Below are 18,164 nucleotides of genomic sequence, written 5' to 3' on the forward strand. Positions count from 1 at the left end.
TTGCAAAAACGGCTAATCATTAGTATCAGAGAAAATGTTTTAAAGTAAAATAATGATTTTTATTGTTTTCAATTGCTTGTTTTTGTGTTTATATTTTTGTTGGCATTATTTGATTCTGTATTTCTACCTAGTTCGAGAAACGACGCCACTGCATACGTATGGAGATCATTCCTGGTGTGCAAGCCAACTTGCCGCGTCTACTAGCCTCGGAGCAGCCTCAGACGGCCGCGAAAGCCGAGAGCAAGTTTCGCCACGGGAGGGCGCTACATTGTGCGGTGGTGCGTAACGACGGGAAAAACATTACTCTCGCCAGGAAAGGTAAAAATTTTAGGTTCTAGTTTAGCTAACGCAGGAATAATCGCACCACCAAACAATTTTAGTCAACTAACTGTATAGCAGAGAACGGTGTGGAATTCACTGATTTTTCGATTATTTATTACTGTTGGTTTAAGTTTTGAATCCGAGCGGATAAGTAAAAAGACGGAAATGTTAATTCGTATGTTAAACCATACCTTCGCTTGGCTTTGTCACTTAAAACAATTCATTTCACATTTAATTTGGCATTTGGAACATGAAAGTTATTCCAAAATTGTAAGATATAGAATTGCTTTGCCAGTAGATTAGCATGTATTATACAATACAACAGTATGCTTTGCAGTTCTTTGTATTTGTATTTTCAATATTTTTAACCTAACCACAATTTTGTTTAACTTGCCACTCTTGCGCTAGCTGTACCTCTATGACGTAATAATGTCACAACTTTCTGTCACACATTTATTTCGATCGATGAAGTAATCGTTGCAACATAGATTCAACTAAAATTTTCATTAAGTCGGAGAAGCTGTGCAACGTTGAAACGTGATACAGCGCTATAAAGTGGAGAGCACAAATGAATAAACTTCAATAACACCGAATCAAGCACTTAATTTCGGTTACTTAGTTTACCATGGGACCAAGTATGTTTACTGAAAATATCAAACTTTTCCACAGGTGCTTTGGTCGACCGTGAAACGAAGAAAGACATTCAAGACATACGGATGGGAAGTATCACAAACGGGGAAGTCCGCCAAATCGTCTCTGATGGATTATTACTTCACACTGAACTCAGAACACAGGGCAAAGTCTCTATCACTGATCTGGCCGACGAATATGTCGAAGAACCGCTGAAAAATTTCGAAGTTGGTCAAATTGTCAGGTAGGGAAAAAGGTGTTTGGAAAATACACAGGCAAATTAAAATATATACAGTGCACAACCTGTAGGTTTCATCAGTGCAGCTGGCGACAAGCCATGTAGGCTAGTATATCCATATTACGGTACTAAAATTTGGTGGGAGTAACAGGCTGAAATGTCATGCCTTGTATAATATTCCGCACCATCATTGCAAACAATGGCTAATCAACTGCTTGGTTACCCAATAATTGTCAGCTCAATGTCACAGTATTAATATCTTTAAATAAGTTTGTCATGGAATATTAGTAAAGCATTATTCTGTTTCGTATTTAAAATAACACACCCTATTTGACTTTTGATGTGAAGGTATCACTATGCACAGTAAGTGTTTTTCGAACAGGTGTACAGTGGTCGGCGATGGCGCTAGAGATCATCTCTCGCTGTCATTGCGAAAATCAGCAATGCATGACATGACGTCAGAATCCCCCATTGATCCGGATTTAGACGACCTGAAATCGCTGAAGCCGAAAAGTCTGCTCCGAGGCTACGTGAAGTCGTCATCCAAGGTCACTAAACTTTTTTTGGATTTGTTGATCTGTAGAACCACAAACTTGTTTTTAAAAAAAATAACAAAGAAATTGTGTATTATTTGATGACTACTTGAACTAATTAGGTTAATTATAATACAGCGACTTTAAAAACGTCTGTAATATAATGTTTTTACTCCATACAAGCTATATGACCCTTATGCTTTCAATTTTGCACGTTTTTCAGTGTCTATTTCTGCAGTTTTTGCCCATACTTTACCTTACCAAGTTTAAAATTTCCACAGTTAGCAAACCATCAAATTTGATGATGGTTGTTTTTAGGCTGGAATTTTTGTCACGCTATCTCGCCTTCGTCACGGCAGAGTGACTTTCAATCGAGCTTCAAAATATTTTCTGTCGAACGTTGATAAAGTGAATGAAATTTTTACACCAGGAAAGTTGGTACATTGTTCAGTGGTTAGGTGGGTGGATGTCTATAGTTGGAAAACTCAGCATGATTACCTGTGTGCTTACATCCAACGTTATTGGTAACTTGTTGTCCAAACACATGTTTAACCATTCTAATCAGTTCCTATATTAATAACATTTAGCAATAGAAGTTTCGGTCAACAGATCGGACTGTGTAAGACATTGTTTTGCAAACTTTTTACTGTATCTCCTTACACCCCTGGGCGATTGAAAAAACGCTCAACTTTACAAAAACAGTTTTGCCAATTAACTTTGGAGCTAAGTTTTGATTTCATGTTAGGAGTAGGTAATATTATGAGTGGATTTGATCAATGCGCCTATATCAGTCGTTCAAAGAAATTATATCTGCGAATGGTCCACACAGCTTAATTAAACCAGCCCGCAAAGGTATACGGTACGCTGTTAATATATATTTTATTATGATGAATAAAAAATTTTGAGCGTAGTGGTTTCATTTTCACAGCGTTTCGCCGCATGATGGCAGAGTGGAGCTGTCCATGTTGGGAGCTGACACAGGGCGTGATGACGTCATACCCGAATCGCTGAATCTTCCGTTGCGAGAAGTGAAAAAGCGAAAATCATCAAAAGGCGAAGATGAAATCAAAACAAAGTAAAATATTTTCTGATGATACGTTTCTTGCTAGAAAATAGTTGCAGTTATATGTTAAACTTTCCATGTATTTAAGTCCAATGTAACATTTTTTTGTTTAAGGAAACGCAAAAAAGAGAAGAAAACTCCAGTTACAACGAAAACGCGAGTGGAAGATTTAATCACAAAATCCGCACCAGTAGAGCATAAAGTTAAGGTAAAAATGATCAAAATGTTGATAAGAAGTGAAAAGTTTTCCTGGATTTAAAATCAGGTCCGAAATATTTAAGTATGTTTCTAGTTTCTTGAATTTTGCCAGATTTAGTAAATCTGGCGGTTTACATACATGATTTTAAACAACTGAAGTTAAGTTTAAAACAAACTAGTTTTTGTATTCCCAAAAAACACCATTATGGTGCAGTTTTAGAAAACCAATTGTTACATCACAATATACTTCCATGCACGTGTTGTTGAACCACTAAATAGCGGCTGTAATTTGCTAAACCGGTTTACACATTCGGTCATTTTACTGATATTTTATGCAAATGCATTGTTACATATCTTTTTGACCGCCTTTTCTTAAGTTCACTTGTTGAAACAAAAAGCTTTTCTACAGTGGTTCCCAACCAGGGGGGAATTCCCCACTAGGGAGGAATTATGTAATTTGTAGGGGGAAATTTGTGTCACAATATTAATCTCTTACTGGTTGTCTGTGCTATGTGTTATTGCTGCAATGCCATATATGAGCTGAGAAAAAGAAAGTTCTTATATTATATATCGATTTAAGGCAGTTTAATTTCTGTTCTAAGAATTACATTAAAATGTTAATGTAAACGATATTTTGGCAAACTAAGTTTGTAGGGGGGAATTCGATTTGAATATCGACTAAAAGGGCGCACAGGATAAAAGGTTTGGGAACCACTGAGCTAGACAAATAATTTGCTGAGTCAGCAGATTGTGTTATGGTGCAGATAACAAACGGAAGTAATCTGACTTTTAGACAAACAAAGCTTTGGTGTAGATGTGAAAACAACAAACTGTTGTACAAACATCACCATGTAGTGACTTATTGGCTTTTTAGCTACACTTTATTCCAAACAGTCAAAATACCATATTGTGTTGCTTTACCTGCCAGTTGAAAAGGATAACTGCTGACGATTGTTTTTCTATGCTAAAAGCCAAAATCAATCCACAACCCATGGGACTTTATTTAGAAACTAAAAACCAATCAATCAATCAAAATGCATTCAAGTAACCCAGTACAGGAAATATCAACTAAAAATATTCGTATTTCGCTATCTCATCTATATAAACCGCAATTTCAATCTCTTAATAAAGTTTTCCTTCTTTGAGGCAATCATTCGCATCTTTTCCGCTTCTAGAAGACAATAGGTTGAATGCAAAGCTCCTGGGGATCGAGTTACAATTATTCCGTCTATTTTCGTCCTCATTTTTACTCCCACGCTATGTTTGTCTACCGCACCACCGTATCTGCGCTACCAGATTTTGTTTTTCAACAGATGTTTAAAAATAATGGCCTGTTTTTCATATACTCCATCAGAAGGTATTAGACCCACTGCTTATATTTTTCATACTTATAAATATTAAATAAACATTTCTGGTATCATCCCATTGTACTACTCACAACAATTTTTCAAAGTTTTAACCTATAACATGTTCGTTCTGTACAATAGTTTGTTTTGTTTGTTTGTTTGTTTGTTTGTTTGTTTGTTTGTTTGTTTGTTTGTTTGTTTGTTTGTTTGTTTGTTTGTAAAAAAGAGTTTATAGGATTGCCCTAATATATGCAACGATGTAAAAATAACATAGCGTGTCAAAAAGCTGTTGTACAAACAATTTTTACAGCAATAATTTCGAATGCTTTAATTCAAAACAAACTTTGTCTACCGTTTATTTAGTGTTGCTGTTTGTTCGACTTTATTAAGCTAGTATCAAATTTTCAACATTATGATAACAGCTAAAGTACCAACAATTCGTCAAAATTGTTCTGATTGCTTTTGCAGAATCTGCGTTGCAGCATTTAACTTGAATTGTGTAAAATGAGGCTTGCAACAGAAGTAGTGGAAATTGAATAAAGCTTTCAAGTAAAATAATCCCCTCGCTTTCAATGACAGCTTGTCACATTTTGACATTTAATAACCCTCAACCTCCGTTCCCAGCTCTTTGTGACGTAACAAATGGCGATTAGGATGCGACAATAGACAATGGGCTGAATTTGGAATGAAATAAGAAGTGGGGCGCTCTGTTTGTCCATTGTGATGTCATTATGGGCACAAACAAACCAATCGGTGATTGAAATTGGAAATGCGGTAGATGGGAGTTGATTGTGCAAAATTCTATTTTGGATCAAATGAAACCTTTTTAGAATTTGTTTTTTCGGGTATACACGCTCACTAGCTTATACTTTATCAGGAAGTTTACATTATTTTTCAACGCATCCCGCAACACAAACCTATTCGCCATGAACTGTAAGAATTTTTTTACTTGTTTCAGTTTGGTAATCTGGTAAAAATTTAAAGCATGGAATGCCAGTATATTTAGTAAACAACAAAAATGGTCACATAACTCTTAGTAAAAATCAATTAGGTTGCATTAACGTCAAACAACAAGTCGAAAGTAAAACGCAATATTTCTTGCAGATCGAAAACACAGATGACATTCAACCACAAGGTGTCCCTGATCCCGGTTTCGTCTGGGACGATGACGTCACACCTAAGCAGGAATCACGTGACAGCGATGCTGACGACAGCGGAATTGAGGACGGAAGCAAGGCTGCTGTGAGTCTATATTTTGCAATATTTCAAAACGACGTTGGTTGTTATGACCAAGTAACTTAAGAATGTCATTGAAACTCCAAATTGTTTTTCATGTTAGTACTCGGGTTATCATGGCGTCACCTACATATATTACGTAAGAAGTGGTGGTAGCGCTGATTGTCCTGTAAAAATAAATTGTGATTATGCTAACATCAACCAACCTGGTACAGGAAAATAAGTTTTGTAATTTGTGAATCGCATTGTTTTTGGTTGAGTTTCGTGTATCAGAACAGCTAGTTTTTGTTAAAACTGAACAAGTCAATCAACTTAATCTTTCCTGTTTTTAGATCAAGCTAACAAAGAAGAAGATAAAGGAAGAGAAAGAGCTGGAGGAGAGTGAGACGAGGAGAAAAGAGGAAGAGCTTCTCGATCAATCTCACGCTCCAAACAGCGCCACCGAGTGGGAGAGATTAATGGTGTCCAATCCTCAAAACTCGTTGGTAAACTTTTTCTTGGGTTTATTTCTCTATAACACATGTTATGGATGCAAATATGACATTGTCACTTTGTAGAAAGATGCTGCGTTATGTTAAGCATAATATTACTAGAGAATAAAATATTTTGCTCTTTGTAAACAGTGACTTTAAAGGTATATATCCATGACCTTTTTTTTTTTGCTTTAACAAACTAAGACGAGTTTATGTGAATCTTGTGCTACTTGCATTTCAGTTGTGGGTTCGATACATGGCTTTCCATCTTCATGCCACTGAAGTTGACAAAGCTAGAGCTGTTGCTGCGAAAGCTTTAAAAACTATTTCTTTCAGGTAAAAAAAAGTCCGAAACTATTATTGATTAGTTTCATTTGATATAGAAAAGTGGTAGTGTAATACTTTGTCCTTGTTTTCAGCTAATGTCATTTGTGTTTTGTAAAAGTATTGCTTTGCAAATTTTCATGAAATTAAAGAATAAGTTAGGGTAAAAGAATCCGATTAATGAAAAATGACTTGGGTTTGCAACAACAAATTCTATTTAAATGAGAAAACACTTACGGCTGTAAAAATGAATACATGGCAAAAACGAATAATTTTTTTAGTGCCTAAGTGGATTTCAATATAAATGAAACAACTAATGCAATGTACTGAAAACGTTGGAATGTTGTCCAACCTATTTTAACACGATTTCAGGGAGGAGCAGGAGAAATTAAATGTTTGGGTCGCTCTGCTCAACCTGGAGAACTTATACGGTAGTGACGTCACTGTGGATGAGACGTTAGAGGGCGCTATGCAGCACAACGATCAGCTGAAAGTTTTACAGCATCTTGTCGATATCTACACCAAGTCCGGGAAGGTCGAGGTAGGTTTTAAGACATGTTTTGTTAGGTTTTACCGAATATATAGAGAGAGTGTTTGAATGCAATATCTAACTTTGGCCAAAAACGATCTAGGCCTACTGTAGTTCTACGTTTTAGACAACATGTCCTCCTTAATACCAATAGGGCAAACTGGCCCACTACAATATTTAAAACATGGAAACCAAAATGTCCTCTTTGGATTGATCTGTGTAGTATTCCAATATTTTGCACTATAGGCTATAGTTCATATATGAACTATATTTGCACCCCAGGCCAAAACCGTTTCATTTTACTTGTAAGTGCTGCATTGGCAAATAGGATTAATATTCGTAAAGCAGCAATTGTACAGTATTATTTTTTTCTATTTTTCAATTTCAAAGCTTTTGTTTAATGCACGTTTTTTATGGTGACGTCACGAAAAGGAAGTTTTGCTCATCGCCAACTACGTGAATATTTAGTGGCTGTGGGGTTTGCCGTTGAAATTTTTACGCTTTTGTTTCCTTTACAGAAAGCCGATGAGGTTTATGTAAAGATGAGCAAAAAGTTTCGGCGCAACAAAGAGGTTTGGACTTCGTATGTTCGTTATTTGATGGAAGGTGGAAGACATGAGGAGGCCCAGGACGCATTTAAACGATCGTTGAAAGCTCTCGATAAAAAACAACGTAAGTGTGTGATACATTTATGATTTGCAAAAAAAAGCGGGAAACCTAATGGTATCACAATCACTTTAATTCGTCATCACTTTCTTGTAAGTCACACTTACATAAAGCCAAGTAATGCATTGCGTTCAGCCATGATTTACCAGTCAATATCCTCTTTTTTTATTTCGACTCAGCCAATCCAAAGTGCATTCAATTGTATAAACTCATTTTTTGGACCTTCATGAGACACCAACTTCATAAACATCGCACTTGGTTTAATATGACCAAACTCGTGTATCTATCCACAACACGACAACCTCCCTTTTTTGATAGCCCCAGTTACATATCGCTTTATAATGACGGTGTAGCTGCAGCGCGTTTAGCCGTAATCTACCAGTTAATATCCTTTATATCTTGCGCCCCATGACGTTTCAACGTTGCGCAGCTATTTCCGACTTTTGACTTCTGTATTAATATTGTTGTGTTGCTTTATTGTGTGTTCTTTAACCAAACATAAATAAATCGACTCAGCCAGTGCAAAAAGCTCCATTCAATTGTAAACACACTTTTGAACCTTTATGAGACACCAACTTCAAAAATATTTGAAACTCGTTTAGATCTTGAGATGATTTCCAAGTTTGCACAGCTTGAGTACGTGCTCGGTGATGCGGAACGGGGCCGGACAATGTTTGAAAATGCGCTCAGTGCTTTTCCGAAGCGAACCGACATCTGGTCGATCTACATCGACACCCTGGTGAAAGCAAAACGAATTGACGATGCAAGGTGAGAAGATTCGATATTTTTGTCGTTTTGCTCCACACAAATACACATTAGTAACATAATATACAACATATAAACGAAACCGTATTAAATAAATTTAAAGTGCACCATAACCCGGCCCGAAACCGAATCGTTTTTGAGGAGTTCGTTTAGGCCCGAAAGTTTGATTGACAGGCCTATACATTAAAGCAGGAGTTCCCAACCTGTGGTACGCGAATTGCTTTCGCTTTTTTTTTAACAAAAACCTGGATTCACAACTTTATCATTTATTTATCTGGTTTTGTTGACCAATTGGTGGACAGTAAAAAAAATCAATTAGTTGTGGTGCTTTAGTGTTACTTTAGTAGGCCAATATTATTATTCTGAATAAAATATGATGAGATTAAATTAGTTGTTCTTACAAGAAGTGGTACGCGTGGCAGTAAAGAGGGTCCAAGTGGTACGAGATCGTATAAAGCAGGCGTGGGCAACCTGCGGCCCGCGGCCTTTTTTCAAATCTACCTTGGGTTCATAGTTTATACTAAATTTTACGTATTGAACAACAAACAATTCAAATATTTCTTGCATGACGGAAGCAGAGTTTTTCAACTCTCGCGTCATTGCGGCTTTCTATGTAAATCTGTTTAGGTGGCTATAATAAATAAGCCTAATTTTAGACAATGAACAAACAAACAACGTTAAAGCGGCAAAGTTCGTCAACCTTATGCAACTAACCCATATTGACTTTCATCGAAGAGGTGTGTTTGAGATCGTAGTCAAATATTAACAAACCAAGGTCGAGATTGGACCCTTTTCTCACGAACAAGCGCTGAACGCTGTTGTAATATAAACGGGGCAATTTGGAAAGTCTGAGCTGCTAGTAGGGTATAAAAATTGAGTGTGCATTTCTCCTTACATGGCAATAGGCTTGACTTTGAGGATTGAAAAATATTTTGTTTTTGCTTACAATGGAGGAGTGCATTTCTTCATGGGGGCTGTAGGTGGAATACACGACAGTCATGTTGTTTTGCTGTGAAAAGTGCATGTCTCAATTCCTAATCAAGGATTCAGCAAATATTATTTTTTCGGAAACCTACACAAAAATGCTGTTGGTCAAACAAATTTCTAATGCAACCCTCTTACATAAATAAATAACCTATTAACCCAGTTTTTCAATGCGTCATACAAACAAGGTAACTTTAAAAAAATGTCTATCGGAGGTTCGGTTCGGACTGTAATGTTGGAAATAAAGACTTTATTAATGTAAAATAATGCAAAAACTGGTAAAATATTGCAACTAACTTGAAAATTAATGAAAATCATCTTTTGTTTTGAAATCAGGTCCGCATTTAGTCGCGTCACTGCCCTGACGATGTCCAGCAAAAAGATGAAATCATTTTTCAAACGTTTTGTGGATTTTGAGACTCGGTATGGAGCAGAATCGGCTGCCGCGCTCGTCCGCCAGAGAGCGCTAGACTACATCAACTCGGAAATGTCACGTGTCATGGATGATTGACAGCTGGGCGGCGCCTCTTGTGTTGTTTTTTGAGACTGCCAATAAACAAACTCGAAAGACGCGTCCTTATGTCAACTGTTGCGAAACGCAAATGGGTTAAATTTTGTGATGTTAGTTTTTACTGGAGTATACAAAAGTTAAAAGTTCCCTAATATGAAGTTCCTATGTTATGTAAAAGAATGTGTTTTGCATTTCATCACTAAAAAGTTGTTCAACACACTTTTCCACCAAAAGTGGCATTCTGACTAACAAATTAAAAAAGGGGGACTTTTTTAGGTTAAAATATTGGAAAGAGTAAAATACCATTTGTGAATGTTTGGCAATCATTAGTCATGAGTTCAGATAAATCTTCTCATATAATACCCATGTTCAAATGAGTGAAACATTATCTGGTGTCTGATAAATGTGTGGTACTATTGCTACTAACTAGTACTATCGATACCGAAATAACACCCCCCTTCAACAAATCAGTATACAAAGAGTTCAAGTTTATTGTTGGTTTGCAACATATGAAGTTGTAGTAGACAGCAAAGACAGATACTTGGGAGTGCACAACACACACAAGGCCGCCAACAACAGTCCAACCTGACAAATGCCTAAAAGCTTGCAAAACATGTGTCAATGTTTTGGCATAGCAGTTTCCAAACGCATTTTCATTAATGGTATCAGTTTTAAATGATCATCGGCACAAACACACATGCAGTCTGCAAATTTCTTTTCAACTTCTGCTTGGCCAGAAGTTGCCATTTGGTCTTTCGCTCTGTCTTGGCAGGTCATCATACATCTTTGCAGCCGCTGTTGAAATTCTTCAAGCTCTGAAAACAAACAAAATGGCTTTCTTGATTATCATAATCCAATTGCCTGTTAATTGTTACAGCAATAAGCAAAACTTTGTTAAGTGACTACTTATGACAACTGGTTGCAAACCAAATGAACAGGAATACCATTTGCATTCTGAACATTTATCAAACATTCTGTTTTTCACAAATCCAGACCAGGGTTTGCATTCATGTAGCAGTACATATATTAGCTTAATTTTGGTGGTAAGGTGTTTTAGTGGAAAAATTTAACTTTGTACTTCATATAAATCCATATTATGTAATCTACTACAGAACTTTATAAGTAATTAGAAAGCCCATTTATTTCCTAAACACTTTTTTGTTCTAGATCAATTGTCATTGCAAGTATGATGGGCACTGCATTAAACTTGTGCTCAGTGGCCAAAAGCTGATTTGCATGTTACATAAATAACACAATGTACATGTGCCCTACAGGACATTGAAATGTTTTGTTTTTGAGCCCACACATGTCCGAAACAAACCCTACTACCTACACATGCAGTATAACCTGCTGAACCTTATGCCATTGTGTTTTAGATTCAAGTTTCTGTGGCCAGGAGTTATCATAATATAAAACAAACTGTTGTGTTTTTATCTAACACATTTTGCAACACCGAGAAATTTTATGACAACATTACTGATTCTGTAAAAACAAAAGTTTGTGTTCAGATAATAATATTGTTGTTGTCATTAAAATCATCATGCTGCTGTTTTTGTTCTGTCGAAAGAAACCTGTACCATCATTTACATTGAAAAACTACTTTTTTATGTTTTTAAAACCATAGGTTGCATCATCATTGGGCAACAAAAATCTCTTTTTTTGTTCGTGGCACTTCAAACTTATATTTGCAATTGTTACCTTGTTTAATTATTCCCTGCACTTTAGTTAGAGGTGTTTGGCTGTTGCGAATGCACTCCTGGACTTGTTCAGCAGTGGCTGAAGTATTTTCACAACAACCAGCACTTTGCAGGAACATGTGACGCTAAAATAAACCAACAATATTTGTGTCATAAACATAACCTTATTTGCACAACTTAATTGTATTTTAAACACCATCTACAACAACTAATAGGTTTGAAAATATATTTATAAGTTTTTAAGTATGGCTGGTAAGTAGTATCATTTCAAAGATATTTTAAACAAGTGTATCAGTTAAAATTTATAATTACCTGTAATTTTCTGATGTGATGTTTTTCCAAATCCCTCTGCATATCACCTGCAGCCTCATCTATTTTGTTTAATGAAGTTTGGACTCTTTGCTCCATTGTCAAGGATCTACAAAGATCGAAACTGTATCGCAATAAAATACAACTACCTAAACACAACTGTACAATTGAACCTGATACTGGAGTAAGATCTATTGTGAAAGGAGTTTTAAAAAACTAGAGCACTTTTAGAGTATTTTTTGGAAAAAAGACTGACAGTAGTATGGCTGATTAACATTTGTTTGTTTTAATAATGTACATTTTTAGTGAATTCTTACATACAAGAAATAAACATCAATTAACCAATAAAGGTTACAATTTGGTATTTGGATGGTCAATTAAAAGCACAAAAATAACATGCATATCTCACAACTTGCTTGTAAAGTTGTGTAAATAGTAACAATGTGCAACTAGTATCACGAATAGACCAAAATAATTTTAGCCCACTGCCAAGCTATTTTAAAATCAACAGTGGGTTGAACTACTCGCATCACAGCAATACACAACCTGTACTGCCGCAATGCAAAAACCACAAATCACAAATCACAAATGGTCAAAGTCCCTAGTTGAAAAGTGGGCGAAGCAATTCTCCGCCTACTTTTACCGAATCTGTAGCCCTCCCACACTACCAGCGATGGCGGTGTTGCCTTAAAACCGCGCTAAAACGGTCCTTCAAGACGCCGCAGCTACGTTTGAAGGTCACACGAGCACCCGCAACACGTGTAGGGCGTCTTACATGAGAAAAGTATACCAAAGCAAGAGTGGCGAATTTCGGATGGGAAACTCCCGTTTAACGAGCCTTGCGTGCCGTCAAACCACCTCGGCCACCGAAACCTTACGAAATTTTCCGAAGATAAAATAAACGATTAACCCACCTCCGTTCGGATTTCCGAATAAGGTAAAGCGACGGGATCCGAAACGGCCGACGCCGCCGGGAGAAAGCGACGATTTGTTCTCGGATTCTCCAAATATGGGTAACTGAGAATGTACCCACCAATAGGAGAAATCGACTTCGGGCTTTAGTTTTTCGCAAATTTTACGTATTTAACGTAAAGCGATCGCGTTTTTTTCTTGTCTGCGGTTAGGTATGCACAAAAGGCATTGACAGAGTAAAAAATATTTCAATTAATTGCAAGCTGGAGCGAGAAACAAGCCGCATTCCAGGTGTGCGTGGATCGTGACGTGAAACGGCGTAACCCTGGTTAGCGCGAAGGCCATTGATAAAACCGTCGGGCGGGAGGCAGCTCAGCATTCATTCTCAATACGCGTTCGGCGAGGTCGGACCAAGTGGACAGTACGTAACATGCAACTGACTTGTAAGGTTTAAAAGCAATACGGAGTATTACCTGAGGATTTTACTCACTCAAGTATCAAGTGTGATTCATCAGTCTGAGTGTTAATGACTCACAGTCAGGGGCGACGACGTCACACCTTAAGTTATTCCATAGCAGCGAGAAGTCGACAGAATCTTTCCACATGTTGGCTCCAATCACAGAAAGGCGGCCAGTGGAGACGCTGCCTACTTGGAAACTGGATTTTAGCCCCGACACATCAATCAGTTCAATAGACGAAGTGCATGAATTGGATTTACCCCTGTCTACTTACAGGGTTCAGGACAAATTAATGATAGGCAACGATTACGAGTTATGGTCAGGCGAGGGTGGCTTTGATGTTTTGAGCCTGAATGAATTGGATAAAGACAGTGAGACATTTGCAACATCAACATGCGCTGTTCGTGCAACTGCTAGTAACACTTTGACGCAAAGCACTGGCATCACTGCAGCGTCATCTACTAACACACTGAGTGGAAATAGCAGTGCGGAAGCCAGAGACGGAGCAGTATCCTCACACACCGGCGTAGGAGGTTTAGATTTTCTATCTCCAACTTTAGAAGCAACTGCTCCACCTACGTTTAGTTTTGGAAGCCCGGCTCGCGACGACCAGGTATTCCAGGCACCAACCGCAGTTGTGGCTACATCAGAAGCCCAGCAGCAGTCCTGTGAAGCCGAAGCCTTAAGCAGCACCTGTCAGGACATTGAAGAATTCGACGAGCTGCTAAAAAGTACCGAGTCTGACCAGCAAGGCACCCTGGAGCATAATTCCCCACCGCGATCGTCTGTCAGCAGCGAAATTTCAACCTTTTCAACTTACGAACAGCGGGACAGTACAAAGGACCAGCGCCATTTTGCTGTGAAGTCCAGAGGTTATTCGACCAGTGAACCGACCAGCAGTGCGCAAACTTTGAATAATTCCAACACATCCCGACCAGGTAAAAACTTTTTCTTACTACTTCAAAATGTTATTTTGGAGCTAATCTGTTAAAACAAACCCCAAGGGTAGATCTGTAGTAAAAAGTGCCTTATAATGATGATGTAACCGTTTTTGAAACACAAATCGATTACATATTTGTAAACAAACATCGACAAAAACAATAATTTGCGTTAACTAGTCGTCCCACACTAAAAACAAAAACGTAACAAACTCTGATTAATTGACGGAACTTAATGACTTGTTAGTAAACATTTTTGTGTACTTACATCAAGTCTGGCGCTTCATAGCAGTTGTAATCACGAACGAAAATACGTCATAATTTAAAGTTTTGCCTCATTATGTCGATTAAGGTATTAATTATGACGATGCGGTTAGTAGAACGCTTACTGCTCAGACTTGAACGATGAAGAGATGCGCCTAATTGCACCTTTTTTCCTTTGGGACATATATTAGGCGCCTTAATCGCTTTGTTGGTCATTCCAAAAATGCACTGGCGAGGTTTAGTGAAGATGTGCAGCACAGAATGGATTAAGCTTAGTTAGTTTTAGAGTATATGTAGTTTTAAAGTTTACCACCAGCTTCTTTTTGTTTTTGTACGGTTCTGTGTTGAGGACAGTAAAACTAATGATTTTTTATGTATTTTTAGACTCCAGCATGCAATCAGTTCAATACATAACGCCTGCTGAGCCCTTTAGCCACGTAATGGCAACCCCTGGGGTCATACCTTCACCGGGCGATTCGACATCGATGACCTCGTTGCTACGCGACAATCACGTGATTCACGGCAGTTACGCAGCTTCATCGTCAATTTACCAGCAGCAATCGCCCTCAAACGCATCTGTGTGCTCCGTGCCGAGTCCGGAATCGGCGGTGGCGTACAACTCGCACTCAAGTATTCACGAAAACTACTCGCGCAATGTACTCCAGATGTCGTACTCGTCGCCTCCGAGTATCGAAACCCGAGGAGCAAAGAGTCCACAGCCTGCCAGGCAAGCTTCTGTCATATCAAGGGCATTTTCGACCACTCAGTATCCCGGCGCACCGATCACTGAACCCCGGCCTTTTCTGGCTTATACAGGCGAAGGGGGCACCTCTGTTACACCAAGCTCGCCAGGACAAGCCGAATCCAATGCAGCTGTTCAAGCCGAAGGGCAACACACCTATGGTGACGAACCACGAATCACCGACGTGCAAAGCAAAGTTCCTATGGACTCATTCTTTGTGCCTGAGCCGCTACAAACTGGAGCGATGGAATCGGATATATTCTCGACTATGCAACCTGCAAACAGCCAAATTGATTCTACTGTGGTAAAGCGGGAACCATACTCGCCAAACCGACAGCCAGAATTTGACAGCAACAACCAACAAACCAGCGTGATCATGGACCAAACCTCTTTACTACAAGTTCCAGTCGCAGCTCAAATGGAATACGATAAACTGGTTTCACAAGTCGAGGCAAGCGCTGGAGATTTGCAGATCTACAACCGTCCTACTTCAAGCCTTCCAGTGAGTGACCGATACAACGGCAACATTTTATTCGCCAGTGAAGATCAGATGCAGTTTGTTAACAGTAGTTCGGGAAGCATTTGCAGTTTACCCGAAAAAGCGGAAAGTGTCGACGCAATGTACCAATGTAATTTCTTCCCACCACCCAGTTGTTTTGAGCCGCGGCCATTTTCAACTCCCCAAGTCGACGAATCTACCGAAAACTACATGCAAAAGTGCCTTTTCCAGCCTTTTCCCAACGGTTTTACGAGCGCGCTGCAAAGCTTTGAGCAGCACCAAGATATGCCAAAACCACCCCCTCCACCTTATGCTGCACCTGACACACGAATTCAAACCAACGGGTTCGGACTCAACAACAGAGATCCGATCCAATATCGGCCGGCTTCCAACAGCTCATTTCCCGGGAGCCTATATCCCGACACGTCGATGTCTCGGATTCCCGATTTCAATGTGCGTTCAGTCCTGGAACATGCGCCGAGCAAGAGACCAAAAGCGACACGAGGAAAGTCTAGCAAAGGGCCTTACGAGAAGCCGTACGCTTGCCCCATGCACGGTTGTGAGAAAAAGTTCTCGAGGACAGATGAACTTAACCGTCACGTTCGAATACACACAGGTAAATCAACCGTGAAATTTCACACGACTTATATACTTTTGTGTTTTTTTGTGTAGAATATCTCATTTGGATCTTGTAACTTAATTTAAAAGCATGCTTTAGATTTCATGTGACAAATACGTGTCCAAATTTAAACTATGAATTTAAATATAGTCCACCGTTTCCTCAAAAGAAAGAAGCATGCTCATTGTTTTGTTCAAATAGATTTTTATTTTCATAGGCTGCTCAAAAATATGCATTGTACATCTCTTGCACATTTTGACCTTTATTAACAGTTTGTGTTAATTTTCAGGCGACAAGCCATTCAACTGCAACGTGTGCAACCGACGCTTTTCGCGCAGTGACCATCTTCGAACGCACACTCGAACACACACAGGCGAGAAACCCTACCACTGCAACATTTGCCCAAAACGCTTTGCGCGAAGCGACGAGTGCAAACGACATAAGAAGATCCACGACAAGGTCAAGACCAAGAAGGTCACCGCTGGAGGCAGCAAGGCGGCCAGGTCCAGCCGCGTGACGTCATCGGCCAGTGCTGTCATGCCGCCTGTGCCGAGGCTAAACTTGGCACCGTTTCACGGACTAGAATCACTGCCTCACGAAAACCTAGTCTCACACCAGCCTCAGTTTTTGCCAGGGCCCGAGAACGGCTTGCCCCCGCATCGCTACCCTTATTAAATAGGCAATGACTGGTCAATAATTTAGAGCTTGCTGTTTAACTGTTATACTGATGCAGTTTTTAAAGATATTGCTAATGTTTCTTCAGATTTTTTCTCTTGTTTTGTTGGGCCAATGGTGTATTGTTATAGGTCGCTTAATGTGTACCTGTAATTTTGTCCGAATCGCTTATATTTTTGCATTTCCTCACTCCAACACTCGCTACGCATCGACAACATAAAATCCTCGCATAGAATTATACGCAAACATATATTTTTCGTGTCTTTTTGCTTTTTTAAAACACATGCATTCGAAAAAAGGTTCCACTTTTGCGCTGGTTGACCAACCAACAAGTTCCTAATTTAGTGTTTTATAACAATTAAAATGTTCGTGAATATCGTTTGTTCCGTTTTGCATTGTGGAGAAAATCGCATATTTCTTTGTTTTTTTCCAGCATTACCATTTGCGTTGTTGTTGTTTTTCGCTTTTTTGTGCAACAGAACAGTTCCTTTTTGTTGGCTTGCTAACGACTGTTGATCGGACGTTGCTTGCTGTTATTTTTCGCCTGTTGTTGAGGAATAAAAGAGAATATAAAGATTATTTCATGGTTTTGAAACTTGTAAGCCTTCATTTGAACAGCAACTCAGCTCATTATGACGTCATAATGCTAAGTATCAATTGTCATTGATGAGTTGTTTTGCACTTGGGTTTTGTGTTTCAAAACATGCATGACGGAAACATTTAGAACGATGTCATCGAAATGTTACTGTACTTTTGTATAGCCTTTTTAGTACAAGTTATTTGCAATCCAAAAAAACTGAATCATAGGCAATCCAAATGTTGTGAGTGGTAGTAGTTAAAGAATCACCGCAGTTTCAGGTTTTTGCTGGGAATCAGGTAATTTGGTAGGTTTGCGAAACAGCTATTACTCATCTAGTTAGCTGTCTGTTAAAACACCTACACGGTTATACACGCAAGTGGTAAACCATATCAGTGAACCGTATCCTATGGTTTTTGACCTGATGAATGTTGCTGCACTAATTTGTTTTTAGCTGGTTGATCTATTCTTGGTTACATGTTCATCACTATATTTTATTTGCATTGGCATACTATGCTATTTTATTGCAAAATTTTGTACAGCTTTGTGATGTGAATTTTTAGCAAGTAACACATTAAAGGCATTAATTTTAGTAAATAACATTAACTGAGATATAAACTTGTTGAAAATTTCAACCGTTTTGTATCACAGCTGTAA

At 38.5% G+C, this 18,164-nt stretch overlaps 3 protein-coding genes across 5 annotated transcripts in view; 2 read left to right on the forward strand and 1 right to left on the reverse strand.

Annotated features, from left to right (window-relative positions):
• Positions 1–9,879, forward strand: part of LOC145222628 (protein RRP5 homolog) — a 35,556-nt gene extending 25,677 nt beyond the window's left edge. For all 3 annotated transcript variants that reach the window (XM_080088790.1, XM_080088792.1, XM_080088791.1), the window contains exons 26-38: positions 132–318; positions 991–1,195; positions 1,572–1,737; positions 2,041–2,180; positions 2,651–2,797; positions 2,900–2,993; positions 5,434–5,571; positions 5,898–6,050; positions 6,280–6,374; positions 6,735–6,903; positions 7,410–7,563; positions 8,160–8,325; positions 9,643–9,879. In XM_080088790.1, the coding sequence (XP_079944916.1) occupies positions 132–318; positions 991–1,195; positions 1,572–1,737; positions 2,041–2,180; positions 2,651–2,797; positions 2,900–2,993; positions 5,434–5,571; positions 5,898–6,050; positions 6,280–6,374; positions 6,735–6,903; positions 7,410–7,563; positions 8,160–8,325; positions 9,643–9,817 (1,989 nt within the window). In that variant the 3' untranslated portion in view covers positions 9,818–9,879. The remainder of the gene's footprint in view (positions 1–131; positions 319–990; positions 1,196–1,571; positions 1,738–2,040; positions 2,181–2,650; positions 2,798–2,899; positions 2,994–5,433; positions 5,572–5,897; positions 6,051–6,279; positions 6,375–6,734; positions 6,904–7,409; positions 7,564–8,159; positions 8,326–9,642) is intronic.
• Positions 9,880–10,290: 411 nt separating this feature from the next.
• On the reverse strand, positions 10,291–12,684 carry LOC145222630 (protein FAM136A-like). The gene is made up of 3 exons (XM_080088794.1): positions 11,827–12,684; positions 11,516–11,639; positions 10,291–10,632 (listed from the first exon to the last, which is right to left on the reverse strand). Exons 1-3 carry the CDS (start codon positions 11,920–11,922, stop codon positions 10,436–10,438), a joined length of 417 nt encoding a protein of 138 aa, XP_079944920.1. The 5' UTR covers positions 11,923–12,684; the 3' UTR covers positions 10,291–10,435.
• Positions 12,685–13,135: 451 nt separating this feature from the next.
• On the forward strand, positions 13,136–17,509 carry LOC145222629 (uncharacterized). Its single transcript, XM_080088793.1, has 3 exons — positions 13,136–14,131; positions 14,780–16,252; positions 16,545–17,509. The coding sequence occupies exons 1-3, from the start codon at positions 13,339–13,341 to the stop codon at positions 16,928–16,930; spliced, it is 2,652 nt and encodes an 883-aa protein (XP_079944919.1). The 5' UTR covers positions 13,136–13,338; the 3' UTR covers positions 16,931–17,509.
• Positions 17,510–18,164: the final 655 nt, after the last annotated feature.

Source organism: Phallusia mammillata, chromosome 4 (genome assembly GCF_965637545.1).
Source record: "Phallusia mammillata chromosome 4, kaPhaMamm4.hap1.1, whole genome shotgun sequence".
Taxonomy (NCBI): domain Eukaryota; kingdom Metazoa; phylum Chordata; class Ascidiacea; order Phlebobranchia; family Ascidiidae; genus Phallusia; species Phallusia mammillata.

Coding starts and splice junctions, on each gene's coding strand:
- LOC145222630 (XM_080088794.1), bottom strand. CDS start 11,922: ATGGAGCAAAGAGTCCAAACTTCATTAAACAAAATAGATGAGGCTGCA. Junction 11,640..11,826: donor ATCACATCAGAAAATTACAG/GTAATTATAAAT, acceptor GGTTTATTTTAG/CGTCACATGTTCCTGCAAAG. Junction 10,633..11,515: donor GCAGGGAATAATTAAACAAG/GTAACAATTGCA, acceptor GTTTGTTTTCAG/AGCTTGAAGAATTTCAACAG.
- LOC145222629 (XM_080088793.1), top strand. CDS start 13,339: ATGTTGGCTCCAATCACAGAAAGGCGGCCAGTGGAGACGCTGCCTACT. Junction 14,132..14,779: donor TTCCAACACATCCCGACCAG/GTAAAAACTTTT, acceptor ATGTATTTTTAG/ACTCCAGCATGCAATCAGTT. Junction 16,253..16,544: donor TCACGTTCGAATACACACAG/GTAAATCAACCG, acceptor GTTAATTTTCAG/GCGACAAGCCATTCAACTGC.